Source organism: Phocoena sinus, chromosome 17, assembly GCF_008692025.1.
Source record: "Phocoena sinus isolate mPhoSin1 chromosome 17, mPhoSin1.pri, whole genome shotgun sequence".
In the NCBI taxonomy this organism is placed as follows: domain Eukaryota; kingdom Metazoa; phylum Chordata; class Mammalia; order Artiodactyla; family Phocoenidae; genus Phocoena; species Phocoena sinus.
In genome coordinates, this window is record NC_045779.1 from 77,101,866 (window position 1) to 77,117,462 (window position 15,597).

General features: G+C 60.0%; 1 protein-coding gene across 1 annotated transcript; it reads right to left on the reverse strand.

Annotated features, from left to right (window-relative positions):
• Nucleotides 1–701: 701 nt before the first annotated feature.
• LOC116742257 (vegetative cell wall protein gp1-like) lies at nucleotides 702–5,570 on the reverse strand. The gene is made up of 4 exons (XM_032609583.1): nucleotides 5,083–5,570; nucleotides 1,882–2,000; nucleotides 1,655–1,766; nucleotides 702–798 (listed from the first exon to the last, which is right to left on the reverse strand). The coding sequence occupies exons 1-4, from the start codon at nucleotides 5,568–5,570 to the stop codon at nucleotides 702–704; spliced, it is 816 nt and encodes a 271-aa protein (XP_032465474.1).
• Nucleotides 5,571–15,597: the final 10,027 nt, after the last annotated feature.

Genomic DNA, 15,597 nt, shown 5'->3' on the forward strand with positions numbered 1-15,597 from the left:
TGAAAGGCCCCAGGCCAAGTCCCCCTCCTCTCAGGAAGCACCGAGTCCTGCCACTGCACGTGGGACGTTTCACAGGAACGCTCATCCCCAGCAGATGTGGGGAAACGGGCCGCAGGTGGGGACTCACCTAGGCCCACAGCCGCCGGTGGGAGAGCTGGAGAAACCGGGCCGGCTCTCTGGAGGGTGAGTGAGGCTCAGGTGGGGCACAGATGCCCACCCTTCCGCCACCCCTGTGTCCTTAAATGCACGGAGCTAGTTTGGGCGGGCCAACTAGAGCTGGAACGTGCATTGTGGGGAAATGTCCAGGGCACTGAGGATGGGCCTAGAGCACAGTTATGGTGGGAGCTTGCTCTGAGGCTCGGGGGACCACCACCCCTGGGCTTTGTCTCCTCAGTTCCCTGAGCCACTCTTCCAGGTCTCATTTGTTACCCAGAAGCCCCTCAGAGCTCATTTTGTGCCACCTTCAACTTTTACAGGTGGAGAACTTGAGGCCCAGAGATGGACAGAGACCTGCTTAAAGCCACACAGCAAATGGATCGCTGCAGATGCTGGTGGGAACCAGGCCTGGGCTTCCTAACATTTGGGCTGCCTGGGTGACCGGAGCAGGGTTGTTTAATCATTCGTTCAATGCAGCGTCTGGGACTGTGAGAGCAGCCGTCCTCATGGGTCTGCTGAGACTGTGGACCTGACCCTGTGTGAGCCTAGGGTGAGATGGAGGGGCGGCTTTTGGTGCTGCTGAAGGGGGGCCTGGGGACTTGGCAGAGGTCCCGAGGCCCCACGGAGTGCGGGGAGGGGCCCCTGTGGGAATGGCAGGGAGGAACGGGTGGGGGCTGGGCTCATCCCTGAGGAAGCCGAGGGAAGCCCTAGGTCTTTGAAGGGTGGGTCCAACCCAGGAGGGCTTGCAGGAGGAGGAGACCTTGTCAGCAGCCTTTGCAGGCCTGGAGGAGCCGTGGTTCCAGGCAGCAGGTCTCAGGGAAAGAAAGTCAGAGTATCATTCACAGAGGGAACCGCGGCCCCAGCAGGGTCTCACCCCGAGCTCTTGCTCTACCCCCCGCCAGGGGCTGTTTCAGGGCTTCCACGTGCATCACCTCATTTTCACAACAGCCCTGAAAGGCAGGTGCAGTTATGATCCCACTTTACAGATGTGGGAATTGCTGCCCAGAGCTAGGCCACTGACCAGGTCCCCAGCCAGAGAGGAGCTGGCTGACCTCTCAACCCCACAGCACATTTTCTCCACATCCCAGCCCTGAAATACAAGTGTCCGCTTTCATCCCATCCCTACGGCACACACAGACCCTGAGGCCAGCCCTGCTCCGGCCCTTACATGCTTTTATATGCACACGTATCGCGCGCATACACACACAGACGCATGCACACAGACCAACACACCCCCGCACACCGCGATGCACACACACCCCTGCGTGTACACACGCGGGCACAGGATGCACACTCCCGCACACACACGGACGTGCACGCACACGCATGACACACGCCTCTCCCCAGCTTCCTGGTTAGCGTCAAGTCCTCTTGGGAGGCGTGTGTGCAACCCCCTTGCATGTATCCCGGCTGGGCTGTGGCGGCCGGAGGAGGAAGAATTTCCAAACAGGAAGAGCTCACTTGGTGGCACCGTCTTCCCTGTGTCAAACATCCCAACCTGGCCTGGCTGAGGGGCAGGAGCCTGTCACCGCTCCCACCGGCCCTCCTGGGATTCGCACCGGCTCTGCCCAGCTTGGCTGTGGAGCCCACCCGCCCAGGTGGCCCGACCTCTTACAGGTAAGCGAACTGAGGCCAGGAGTGGGGCTCGGCTCTTCAAACTCAGCTGCTGCTTCAGCCCCCTCTGACCTCCCCAAGGTCTGGGCAGGTGCTCCCCCGACGGCTCACCTGTGACTGGCCAGGTCGGGCAGGGGTGCACTTTGGTGTTCTCCACACGGCCCTCCATGGGGGCACCCTTGTAACCATCGTGGTCTGATGGAGGGGAAGCGAGGCCTGAGGTCACGCAGCTGGGAAGGGGCGGAGTTGGGGGTTGAACCCAGGCAGCAGCCCGGGGCCTGCAGAGCCCTGAAACTGCCCTGCTGAGCGGGTCTGCTTCCTCTGAGGAAATTTCAGGAACCCATCCGCCAGGCACGGTGGAGAGCTCCCCACATCCTGGAAGCCCCGCACCCGGGGCGGGGAGTGCTGGTTCCAGGCCTCTCCCAGGTCGAGGGCCCTGTCCGCAGGCAGCCTTCTGCCCAAGTCCTGGAGGCCCAGGGCGGCCGCCAAGAGCTGCCCCAGCCTGGCCTGGGTTGTGGCTCCCTTGGCAGCGCCAGACTGGCCCACTCAGGTCACGGGCTGGCCATATCCCCTGCAGGGCCTTCCTTGGGACCTGCTTTCTATTTTAGCCTTTCCTGGCCTCTGGAAGGCACCATGGGACCGGAATAGCTCTGTCTGTCTCTGTCTGCTCAGCAGGACTTGGAGGGTGGCTCCGGACGCCTGGGCTCTGTTTGCCGACCCTGGAGTGAGAGCGGGATCGGCAAGGGGGCAGCGGCCACGCAGGGACACTGTCGCAGCAGTCGCTGTTCTCTACACAGCCCTGTCTACCTTCCCTCCCAGAAGATAGTGAGCTCCCCGTCACTGCAAGTGGCCAAAATAGAGCCCGGATGGGCACATTCCAGAGCTGCTGAGTGGGTATCAGCATTGGGCGGACAGGAAGACTGATGACCTCTGAGGAGTGGGACGCAGAGACCCCAGACTCTAAACATCACTGATTCTGGGATTCTGCGATTCCAAACTGCTAGGATGTTGTCACTTCTAAGAGTCTGGGGTTAAAGCTTCCGGGACAGGCTCTCCCCAGGCTCCAACCCCGCCTCCCGGAGACGGAGATGCCACCCTGAGGCCTCTCCCCACCGTCTCTGGGGGAGGCTGAGCTCCTTGCCATAGCCACACCTTTGCCCGCACTGTTCTCGCCACTTCTCTCCAGATCCAAATCCACCCTAGCTTTGAGGCCACCTCTTCCACGAGGCCTGCCTTGATTGACTTCTCTAAGCCCCGGATTCTGAGGGCAGTTTGGGCCCTGGTCACTTGTCTGGATCTCCCAGGCCAACTCTGTCTCTAACTGGATGTTTAGGTCCCCCCAGACAGGGCCAGAATTTTACTTGTTTCTCTCTCTCTGATGCTCAGTGTATGTGAGGGTGTACGGTAGGAGCTCAATGAATGCAAACGCCCACTCAGTGTTTTTTTTGGCCGCGCTGCACAGCTTGCGGGATCTCAGTTCCCCGACCAGGCATTGAACCCGGGCCACGGCCGTGAAAGCGTGGAGTCCTCGCCGCTAGGCCACTAGGGAATGCCCAAACCCATCATTAAAAAAAAATTCTTTATTTATTCTGGCTGCGCCAGGTCTTCATGGTGGCACGCGGGATCTTTTAGTTGCGGCATGAGAACTCTTGGTTGAGGCATGCATGTGGGATCTAGTTCCCCGACCAGGGAGCGAACCGGGCCCCTGCATTGGGAGCGCGGAGTCTTAGCCCCTGGACCACCAGGGAAGTCCTTGCCCAGTCATTTTTAAAGTGGGCAGGCAGCCTGGCATGGCCCCGTCGCAGGCACTCGGACCCCTTTCCTGCCTTTCCAGGCTTCCCCAGTGTGCTTCCTACCCCTCTTACAAACAGGTCGCTCTTCCTGGTGGCCGACCTCCTCCGCTCCTGCCGCAGCTTCCTCTCATTCTTGCTGAGTTGTAGGGCCGCTCACCCTGCCCTCTCCTCCGGGGGCCAGGCAGCCACCTCTTGTTGGTGAAGGGGACGGGGTGGGTGGCATGCACCATCAGTACTACCCCTCCCTCTTATAGGCAAGGAAACAGACTCAGAGAGGGCAGGGGCCCGGGGCCACCCAGCTAACGGGCAGTGGAGCGAGGATTTGAAGCAGGCACTTGGGGATGTGATCCCCACGTTTCTCCAGCTAATGGGGCGCGGTGGGTGGCGGGAGCCTGGGTTGGCCCCTGCCTCCCGAGGGTGCCCTGGACACGTCCCAGCCTGTCTCCTCCCTGACCTTGCTCTGTCCATCTGGGCAGCAGGGGCAAAGCCCAGATCAGGGTGCTGGGAGGATGTCCGGGTCCCTGTCCATGGAGCCCCACCCCCTGCCCACAGCCCTGAGGAGCGGGCAGCTGGTGGGAACGGGAGGAAGGCTGCTGTTTCTTTTGGCTAGGACAGTGGCTTTCTGGAAAGCTGGTGCCAGTTCTCTGGGTTGGTGGGTGGGGAGGGCATTGGGGTGGGGCACCAGGGAGTGGGCAGGCACCGGCCAACGGACAGCCACACAGAGGTGCAGGCTGCATAGTCCCCAGAGTCCCCACTCAAGGTCCTGAAGACCAAACTGCTCTGAGATGGGAAAGCAGCAGGTGAGGTACAGCTGAAGGGGCTCAAACCCCCTCGGCCGTAACCGGCCAGAGGGTATTGGGATCTTATGGGTTCCACTCAGAGTGAGCTTGATACTTCCCGCGGCAGAACGATCGGTGTTTGGTGGAAGGGGCAGCCCCGGACCCCACTGGGGCGACGTGTAATAGACAGTGTATACGTTTAGTGTCTTTCTCAAGTTGGAACCAGAAACGCACGCAGCCCCGGAAGGTTCACAGGGGCAGCTGTGTATCTGACAGCCTCCTCCATTTTACAGAGAGCTGACCCCGGGTGGGTGGGGTCTACGCTGGGGGCTGGGACGTCTGCTCCCTGCCAGACCAGAATCCCTGGCTTTGCTGATGGGGTGTGGTGTGAGGTCAACTCCCACTAAGGAAGCACCTGCCCCCCAGATCGGACTGTTCTGTCCTGTGCTGTCTTCTCAGAGGCCTCCAGGGGAGCTTGGCCCCCAGCCCCACCAGGTCTTGCCCTCTGTCAGCGCTGGGCTGGGCACAGACCTGCTCTGCCCCTGGCCTCAGGGCACTTGCCCAGGAGAAGCGCATGTGACCCTCCCAGGGACCTGGTCATGTCCTCAGGAGCTTTATTTGGTGGGAGATGACAGTGCCAGACTCAGAGTCCAAGGCCCGGGCTCGGGTCCCAGCTCGGCAACTCAGCAGCTGTGGGAGCCAAGGCTGGGACTTCACGGCTCGAGCCTCCGTGCGCTCACCTGCAGTAAGGACCAGTGAGCGCTCCACCTCCCAACTCACGGGCCGAGGGGTCGGGGCTCAGCGTGGGACCAGGGTCGGGGCTCGGCGTGGGACCAGGGTCGGGGCTCAGAGTGGGACCAGGGTCGGGGCTCGGCATGGGACCAGGGTCGGGGCTCGGCGTGGGACCAGGATCGGGGCTCGGCGTGGGACCAGGGTCGGGGCTCGGCGTGGGACCAGGGTCGGGGCTCGGCGTGGGACCAGGGTCGGGGCTCGGCGTGGGACCAGGGTCGGGGCTCACCGTGGGACCAGGGTCGGGGCTCGGCGTGGGACCAGGGTCGGGGCTCGGCGTGGGACCAGGGTCGGGGCTCAGCATGGGACCAGGGTCGGGGCTCAGCATGGGACCAGGGTCGGGGCTCAGCATGGGACCAGTGTCGGGGCTCAGCGTGGGACCAGGATCGGGGCTCGGCGTGGGACCAGGGTCGGGGCTCGGCGTGGGACCAGGACTCATCTGCTGGCTGGGGTCAGTAGTAGGGCACCCAGCTTGGGTACATGCCACCCCACCATCTGACCCTGGCATCTCTTAAGAAAGGTCTTCACACATCACAAATGACCCTGTGACCTCCGTGCCCTGCCCTGTCCCTGCCCCAGGGAGGTCTCTCTTTCGATGGGGAATGGGGGGGCTTGCTAGGTCCTATGGGAGGCCCTTCCCAAGCCTTCCTCTGTCTCCCTACGGAGCTGGTGGTGTCTGGGATCCACCTGGGAGGGCCTGCTGGCTACTTCCTGCTTACAAGTCATGTCAGGAGGACAGAGGCCAGACCTAGAAGGTGTTTAGATGGGTGGGAGGGCTTGGTCGTGGGTTAAATTTGGGGTAGGAGTGAGGGAGCCAGGGCGGGGGCCAAGGCCTGTTTTCAGGCTGTCAGGATGGCTGCCCATGGTCAAGGGTGTTTTCTGGTGGCTGAGAATCTGGTTCCCATCTCCAGCTGGGTGACCTTGGGCAAGTCAGTGGAGGGAACGAGGGTGGGGCTGAATGTTTGGGCCCCAGCCTGCTTTCCCTCCGACGAGGGGGACTCTGGGCTCGGGCCCCTCCGTCACCTGCTCTCAGGCCATGAGCCCAGTGTCCATACTGGGCACTTGTCCCAGGCCCTGCACTTCAGGCTCTCCTCTGTGGGGAGGTGGGAGAGCACTGGATCTGGCAGGGACCCTGGTCATCAGAGCCACAGACACAGATGGACATGATGGTGACGGTGATGATGGCAACGGCATTAAGATGACCATTAAGGTGGTGACCGAGCGGCAGCAGCTGGAGTTTGTTGGGCACGGGTTGGAGTCGGGGTGTGGTCCAGCCCCTCTCTGCCGAGGGGGAGGCGGCCCCCGCGATCACACTGAGAGTTGGAGGGTCAGAGCCAGGACAGGCTGGGGGAGCTGCTGGGGAGGGGCCTCTGCCCCGAAGCTCTGGACCCCCTTCTGGGGCTCATTTCTCTCCCCAGGAGGTTGGAGAGACTGGGATGTGTCCTCAGCTGAGGTGATCGGGACATTTTGTGATGACACGTTTAGGCTGTCATCCTAGCCCTGCTGCCTCCTACCTGAGTCACTGAGCCTGCCCGTGCCTCAGTTTCCCCATCTGCACGAGGAGGACAGCAGCGTTTGGCACTAGAGTGAGAGCAGCAGATGAGATAACAGATGTGCTTTGGGGTCCATCTCATGGTCGTGCGGGGTTGAGTGTGTGGGCTGAGAGTCACCTGGGGGTTTTGATCCGATACAGAGGCCCAGGCCAGGCCCTGGGGAGGCTGGCCTCAGTGGTCTGGGTGGGAGCTTGGGCATCAGCATTTTAAAAGTCTCCCCCAGTGATTCTGGTGTGCAGCCAGGGGTGACTATCACTGGGCCAAGCTTGGCTCCTGCCAGCACACTGAGATGTTGGTCAGAGTGGACACTGGGCTGTCGGCCCTCTCAGCTCCTAGTTTCCAGCCTAGATCCTGGCTGATGGTTACTACCTGAGGTTAGTCTCAGGTAGGCATGATCTCTTTCCGTCCATCCATCCACCCGCCCATCCCCCCTCCATCCCTGCATCCGTCCATCCATTCAAGCACAGACTTTGTCTGAGGCCTTGTGGATAATTATTTTTCCCTTTTTATAAATCAAATCCTGTTATAAATCAAGGCCCCGCCGCCTGCTGGCCTGCTCCTTGTCTCCGGTCTGCCAAGCAGGTTTGTTTAAGGCCGGCTGACACTTCTTCTCCTGGGCCTCCCTGTGTTTACACTGGGGCTGTCAGCGGAAACTCCAGGTGCAGGAGGGAGGCCGCAAGCTTATTCTGGTCGGAGACAGGGCGGGGGCCGCAGGGGGCTTCAGGGCACCCTCCACACAGTGACCTAGCTCTGTCACCATCCCCATTTCACAGGTGAGTCCTCAGAGACTCACCCAGCAGGCCCAAGTCACACCTGAGTCCTGGCCCCAGGCTACCAGGTCCCTACTCTCTCAGAAGTAGAGCCCAGGAAGGCTTTCGGAGGAGGTGACATCTGAATTGGTTGTCTGGGAAAACTGAGGAGGGGCACACTGGTGGGCGGTGGAGGGCAAGGCATCCGTAGCAGAGACAGGAGGCTGGGCTGTGGCCGTCCAAGGGAGGCATGGCCAGAAAGCAGGCAGTGTGGGAAGGGTGGGAAGTTCCGGGCCAGCTGCCTGGGTGTGAATCCTGCCTCCACCAGTTACTTACCTGCTCTGTGGCCTTGGGCACATTACCTAACCTCTCTGTGCCTCAGTTTCTTCACCTCTAGAGAGAAGGGAATAGTTGTATGGACTTTGCAGAGTCATTGTAGGGAAGAAATAATCTAGGAACACAAGTGGGAGCCACGCTCATGAGCTTGGGCTCTGCCCTGCAGACGATGGGGAGCCGTGGCAGGTGGCTGGGCAGTGCCAGAGCTGCATGGATTCATGAGGCTCTGGCCAGGCTTCCAGACAGTGCGTGGATCTGAGCTCCCAGGGCTCTTCTGTGTGGCTGGGCTGGGGGGTTCTACAGTGCAACCCTCTGGCCAATCACAGATCATCTGCCCGCCCTCCTAGCCAGGGATTGGTTCTGGGGTGGGCAAGTCTAGGCTGATTTAGGCCAGTGAAAGGTGACCAGAAGCGGCCTTGTGGGTTCTGTGCTTTCTTCTGCCCCTGGATAAACAGGCAGCCTTTTTGTGACCGTGAACGGAGCCCACCCGAGAATGAGGGTGGGGAAGAATCTCAGAGAAGCACAGCCAGAGCCTGATGGATCTGTGTCTAGAGCCCACATTCCCTTTGTGGCTCCTGTTATGTGAGATAACTTTCCCTCCTGGGGAAAAGCCATGTAGTCCTGGTTTCCATCACTTGTTGCTCAAAGTGCCCATTTCCACAGGGCCCAGAGCATCTTCCTAGAGCTTAAATCCAACCTTGTAATTCCCTGCATAAAATGGCTTGGGGCTCCCGTCCCTTTACAGTGACAGCCTATGCTTCCTGGAGGCCCCAAAGGCCCCACGCCCCACGGGCTCTGGCCTCCCACTGTGGCCTCTGGGCTCCACCCATGACTGTCCTTGACCACCCTGGGCACACATCTGCCTCAGGGCCTTTGCTCTGGCTGTTCCCTCAGGTTCCCCGCACTGTCTCACCCCTATAGCCTCATTGAGGGCCCTGCTCAGATGTCACCTGTCCAGAGTGGGTGAGAGGTCAGTATAGCAACACACAGCCCTGACTCGCAGGGGCCCAGACAGCGAAGATATGTTTCTCACTCACACCACATGTCCATTGCAGGTCAGGGGAGTGGGGGTGGGGCTCCTGCTCCCTGGTGGCCTGGGGACCCTAGTGACAGAGACTCCACCATCACACGAAGCCTCTGTGGTCCCAACATGAGGCTTCAGGATCCACCGCCATTGGAGGGGGGAAGCATCACTCATAGGCTTTTAGATGCTTTGGCCTAGAAGAGCCCCTGTAGCTTTGCTCCTGTTCCCAAGGGCTGACGTTGGTGGCATGGCCACGCCTCCATCAGGGGGTGGGACAGTGATCCCCCGAGCGTGGGAGGGAGGAGACGCACAGCAGTGACCTCTGCCTCGGGGCTCCCAGGCCACTTGGTCTCTCCAAGAGACCCTGTCACTCTGCGTTTATTCAGGAAAAATTCACATAACATAAAATTAACCATGTTAAAGTGTACAATTCAGTTCAGTGGTATTTGGTACACTCACAGTGTCACGCAACCATCACCTTTATGTAGTTCCAGAACGTCTCCACCACCAAAAGGTTTACAAATGGAAGGCCTGTACCTATTAAACAGCCACTCCCCTTCCTCTCCCCCAGCCCCTGGCAACCACTCATGTACTGTCTGTCTCTGTGGGTTTGAGTGTTCTGGAGACCGCAGGTAAAAGGACTCGCAGAACATGTAGTCCTTCGTCTCCGGCTTCTCTCACTGAGCATGATGTTTTCAAGGTTCATGCCCATTGTAGCCTGTGTCAGGTCTCACTCCTTCCTATGGCTGAAGAATACTCTACTGCAGGGTGGACCAAGCTGTGCTTATCCTGTGACCAGATGATGAACATCTGGGCGGCTTCCACCTTTGGCTTCCTGAGCGGACTCGCAGCACAGTCTCGAGCAGGTTTGGTCTGAGTCCCTGCGCTCGGTCTTTGGGGCACGTACCTGGGCGTCACTCCAGAGTTCCTTCATCACACTGATTCTTCTCTGTAGTCACTTCCTGTCTGAGACCTTGGGATGGTCACAATCCCCACCTCCCCAGGGCGTGTCCGAGCCGAGACGCGTTTTGCTTTTTGCGTGGGGGGACCGCCCTCGCTCGTGCCCACCGAGCTGCCTGGCATTCTCCTGTCGCTGTCTCCTCCTGGCACAGGCCTGGCACGCAGCAGGTGTTCTACTGAAGCTCATTGAATCATGAATAAATTCAGAACGATAACTTGGGCTTCCTGGGGAGTTTTGTTTGCAAAAGGAAGTCCACTGCTAAAGAAGTGATGAGCCCCACACTGTACTGGTCTGTTTCCTCTGCCATCGCCGCCCAAACGCCCCCAGCACCCGGGCTGGGGGTGGGGTCCATCTACTGGCAGGCAGCCCCACCTCCTGGGCCAAGAGCCAAGTGAGGGCGCCCACTGCCAAACGCCGTGTTTGGGCACAGGCGAGGTGGGGCTGGGTGGCGCCTGGTCCCTCCAAAAGGAGTTTCAGATGCTGCTATGCCCAGGACAGCAGGCTGGTCTCCCCCCCAACTGGGGGCGTCTCCTCCCCCATCTGCTGCCGGAGGAGCCTCCAGTGGGTCACCTCAGCGCCTCGCCAAGCGTGGGGTCCACTTTTGACTGTTCTTGTCTAAGTCCTAGAGGAACGTGTGAGTCTCCCCAGCCCAGCACCCTGTTATGAACCCATCCTGTTCCTCACTGCCTTGGGCCATGGCCCTAGCTCTCTCCCCCATCTCTCACAGGGTGCCCCCCCGCAGTTTGTCTTCAACACCCAAGTGTGTCTTCAGCAGGTGGGTGGCTGAGAGCATCAGCAGTGGGGGTCTGGGTTGCCTTGCCTCCTCCACTGCTGCACGCACTCCTGCTGTTCTCTGAGGCTTGGTTTTCTCCTCTGTTAAATGGGGAGAAGCAGATGCAGCAGGAAACGTGCTTGGCCAGGGCCTGGCACATGAAGGGTACTCACTAGATGCCAGCTGCAGCCCTAACCATGCCTAATGATCCCCTGCCGAGCCCAGGAAGGACGTCCTGCACCACAGAGCAAAGCCCAGGCATGTCGCGTGGCATCTGAGACCCTCTGTTGTCTGGGCGCACCTGACCGTGTGCCCCAGTCCTGGTGCTGCCAGCTGCCTTCGTGCTGCCAACCTGCCACGTGCTTCTGCACCTCTGCGCCTTTGCATGTGCCATTCCGCTGCCTGTGCTGCCCGCCCACCCCGGGGGCCTGCAGCACCCTCCTAATGTCACCCAGACCGTGAGCGTCTGTCTGCTGCCCCTGGAGGGCAGGGCCTAGGGCATCACCTGCAGATGGTGGGGCGGGGGTACAGACTGGGGCCCCAGCCGAGCGCGGCCACTCCTTCGGCCCAGGGACCCGTAGCCAGTACCCTGGTAAGTGATGGTACCGGGTGCAAACTCTTTCTTTTTTAAATTAATTAATTAATTAATTTTTGGCTGCGTTGACTCTTAGTTGCTGTGCGTGGGCTTTCTCTAGTTGCGTCGAGCGGGGGCTACTCTTCATTGCGATGCGTGGGCTTCTCATTGCGGTGGCTTCTCTTGTTGCGGAGCACGGGGTCTAGGTGCGCGGGCTCAGCAGTTGTGGCACACGGGCTTAGCTGCTCCGCAGAATGTGGGATCTTTCCGGACCAGGGCTCGAACCCGTGTCCCCTGCATTGGCAGGTGGATTCTTAACCACTGTGCCACCAGGGAAGTCCCTTTTTAAAAAATTTTTATTGGAGTATAGTTGCTTTACAATGTTGTTAGTTTCAGGTGTACAGCAAAGTACATCAGTTATACGTATACATATAACCACGCTTTTCTATATTCTTTTTGCATATAGGCCATTGCAGAGTATTGAATAGAGTTCCCTGGGCTATACAGTAGGTTCTTATCAGTTATCTATTTTATATATAGTAGTGTGTATATGTCAATCCCAATCTCCTAATTTATCCCCCCCCCTTCTCTCCTGGTAACTATAAATTTGTTTTCTACATCTGTGACTCTACTTGTGTTTTGTAAATAAGTTCATTTGTACGCTTTTTTTAAGATTCCACGTATAAGAGATATCGTATGATATTTGTCTTTCTGTGGGGCGCAAACTCTTGAGGCACGGGCAGCTCCAATGTGCTCTGCAGTTTGCACCCTCTAGCTCAGAGTAGAGGTTCAGCACGTGGTCTATATTTGGACACTCCTGTGATAGGGAGCTCACTACATTGTTAGGCCATATTTCCAGCACTGGCAGCTTCCTGGGAACGAGGGCTCAGTCTCCACACAAAGTCTCCCGTGCGGCCGTCAGCAGCCTGAGATGGTGTGTGTGCTGAGTCGTAGGGTCTCTCTCCCACCACCTCCTGGGGCTCTCCAGCAGGGAGCTCAGGCTACAGAGTTGTGCTGCCCCCTGGTGGCTGCGGTTCACAGGGGCCGAAGCTCTCCTGTCCACAGGGCTCCTGTCCTTGAGTGCCCGCCACTAAGGAGGCAGGAGACAAGGCAGCAAGTGGATCACAGACCCCTTGGAGGAGACAGACACATACATAAATGTGGAGGATGTGGCATCTTCAGACTCGGGGAGGCCTGACGGTAGCCTCCCACAGTCCCTGGATCCATGTGGGCCTTGTCCTGTGGAGGGGAGGGTTAGGGTCGCTCAGACCCATCAGGTTTGCTTGGCCTGGACCCGCTGTCTCCTGGGAAGTGTCACTGTTGGGGGCCCCATGACCTTGGCATGGGGTCACCTGTTCCGAGGCTGCCCTCTCTCCCCTACAGGCTCCCCAAGAGGGGACTCACTATGCAGGGTCAGAACATGCCAGACTTGGGGAGACCTGGCTGGACAGCCCCCACTGCCCTGGGGCCACCACACAGCTCTTACCCAATCCCGGACGCCTGGATGGCCAGCCAGCTGCCCCTGCCGTCTGCTGGGTCTACTGGGGTCTCCTTGGACCCACTCTGTACCATCCCACCCTCCTGAGCAGTCAGCCCTGCTGTTCCCCAGACCGTCAGCAGCTCCCACCTTTGAGCCCCGTACTGAGGGCAGGGGACTGGGGGGGACCTACACTGGGGGTGAGCTTGCTGAGACACAGCTGGTGGCCCTGCTGCAGGACCCTGACCTGTCACTCCCGTCTTGCTGGTGTCCTGCTGTCCCTCCTTCCCCTGGGCCTTTGAATCCCCCATCCCGATCGGGACAAACCCTAACCCCGCTCCCACTGCAGGGCCCAGTGTGGGTCTTTCCTCCCCCAGGAAGCCTCCTGGCCTAGTCCCAGGAGAGACTGCCCTCCGGCCTTCCGCAAGTACTGTACCCCCGACTCCTGGGTGCAAACTTCTGTGAGGGGTGCAATGACCCTTTCGGTGCCTGCCGAGGCCCCCTGACCGTGGACTGCACCCGGGTGGGCTCCCAGCTTTATCTGCTCTGGGCCTCGGTTGCTGAGGTGGGCAATGCACTGAAACAAGCTCTCCTCATGGTGTCGGGGTGAAAGGACAGACCCTCTTCTGGGGCTTTGTGGGGCAGGGGTTCTGACACTCAGAGGCCTCGTGCAGGACCACAGTCTCTCGGTGGGTGGAAGTGCCAGGGTGGCTGCAGGTGGTTCCGTGAGAACCTGAGCCTCCTGCTACCCCTTTTGGGCACCCCCGGCCCTGGAGCCCCAAGACCCTGCTCCTGGGGCACAGTTTTGGCCCCTGTCCCCAGTGCCTATACCAGGCTCTTGCTGGCCCCTGGGGTGCAGAGAGGAGACCGAGCAGGAGGGACCCCGTCCTCCATGGGCCCACAGGAGGTGGGGACAGACTCAGATATAATGGGGACTCCAGAAGGCTGAGATAAGAGACCTACGCCAGGGCTGTGCAGAAGCGCAGTGGGGCTGCCAGCGGGCTCTGGCGGCGGTGGCACGCCCTGCTCTTCCCGTCGCAGTCCCTTCCTTTCTCCCTTCCCCGGGTGGTCCCTGGAGGGGTTACGGGCCAGCGCCTGGATGTGTGGCTCGCCCCCCTGCACCTCATTCTGAACTGAGTGTTGGGGCTCCAGCTCCTACACCTCCCTGTTGCCATCTCCCTGGCAACCCAGGTCACTGGGGCTGGGTGGAGGGCCAGGCAGGATCGGCTACGTAATTCCTGGGCCCAGCGTGAAGCCGCCTGTTTCATAAGCGCTGCCCGTTGGGGACACTAGAGCATCGCGCCCGTGGCTGACCTCAGGCCTGTGACCGCCCAGGTCTCACTCCCGAGCAGCTGGCCCTTCTCACAGTCACCACGAGGGGGCGCTCGCGAAGCGTGCCCGATGCCTGTTCCGGGCTGGCGCCTGGAGGTGTCCACCTCAAGCCTTCTGGTCCTAACCATCCCAGGAGGTGTCGGGAATGCAGGCTCCGTCGGTGTCCAGGCCTCCTCACTGGTGGGTCCTCTGGCTGCTAGCTCTCTGCTGCAGCATCCCGGGTGGACGGCACAGCTTGTGCAAAGGCCAGGAGGTGGGCTTGATCTGACGCCCTGCGGGCTCCAGGGATGGAGCTGGAGGTCGCCAAGAGCAGCACTGGGTGTAGATGGACCCAGGGGTCAGCAGGGCTGGGTGGGGGACACAGCCGGCCCTGGCCGTCCTCAGGGAGGCCTTGGCACACACTGGAGCACTCTTCCTGAGCTGCTTGCCTAACAGCTGCCTGGCCTGCAGGCCCCCCTCATGTGCTGATGCCTGGAACGCACCCTCCCAATTCCCAGACCCAGCAGCCTCCCCACGTGCTCCTGACCACTGTAACTGGGGAGCTGCCTGGGTGGGCTCTCCCACTCCAGTCTGCAGCATCCCCAGGACAGCCTGGCACAGCACTCAACACATGGTTGTCAGAGCCAGCGATCGGTGAAAGGGCTGGAACTTCCAGGCTTAGCTGGGGACCCTCTGCTCCACTGGTTCTCCAGCTCCGATGGCCCCCAGGGCTCCCACACCCACCCCACTGGCAGTCTCAGAAGTCTGGGCTTAAGAACTGCCCCTCCGGACTTCCCTGGCAGTGCAGTGGTTAAGAATCTGCCTGCCGATGCAGAGGACACGGGTTCAAGCCCTGGTCCGGAAAGATCCCACATGCCGCGGAGCAACTAAGCCCGTGAGCCACAACTACTGAAGCCTGAGAGAAGCCACCGCAATGAGAAGCCTGCTCACCGCCACGAAGAGTAGCCCCTGCTCGCCGCAACTAGAGAAAGCCTGCGCGCGGCAATGAAGACCCAATGCAGCCAAATATATAAATAAAATAAGTAAATAAATAAATAAATAAAAAGAACTGCCCCTCCTCCATGCTGGCACTGGGAGGGAGGACCCCCGCCTCCCCTGCGAGGACCAGAGCTCATCCTGTTGTTGCCTTTGCCTCCTGAACAGATTGCAGGCCCGTGAATGGGCCCTGTCCTTCCCACACTGACTGCAGGGCTGGCCTGTGACGGATGGACAACGGTGGGGAGGGGCATGAGCGACTCCTGAGGCTGGGTTACAAATGCAGGGCAGCTTCTCTCTGCGGTCGCTGACTTGGGGGACGCCGGTCGCTGTCTGGTGAGGACATCCCCCTGGGAGACCTGCTCTCAAGAGGAGGGATGGGCCTCAGCCAACAGCCTGCACAACTGAGCAGCTGGGGTGGTGAGCCAGCTTGGAGCAGGTCCTCCCGCCCCAGGTGGGCCTTCAGATACTGCAGCCAGGCCACCACTGCAGCTGCCACGAGAGCCTGAGCCAGAACTGCCTAGCTAAGCGTCGGAACTCCCGCCCCACAGGTGCCCAGAGAGGACAGATGGTCATTGCTGTTTCAAGGTGCTAAGTTTGAGGTGACTGTTTCACAGCATAGCGAGCGCACATGAAATCATCGTTTAAGCAACCTGACTGTGATATGGGAAATTTGGGAATGAGAGTGATGAACCCCCAAGGCCTTGTTCTCC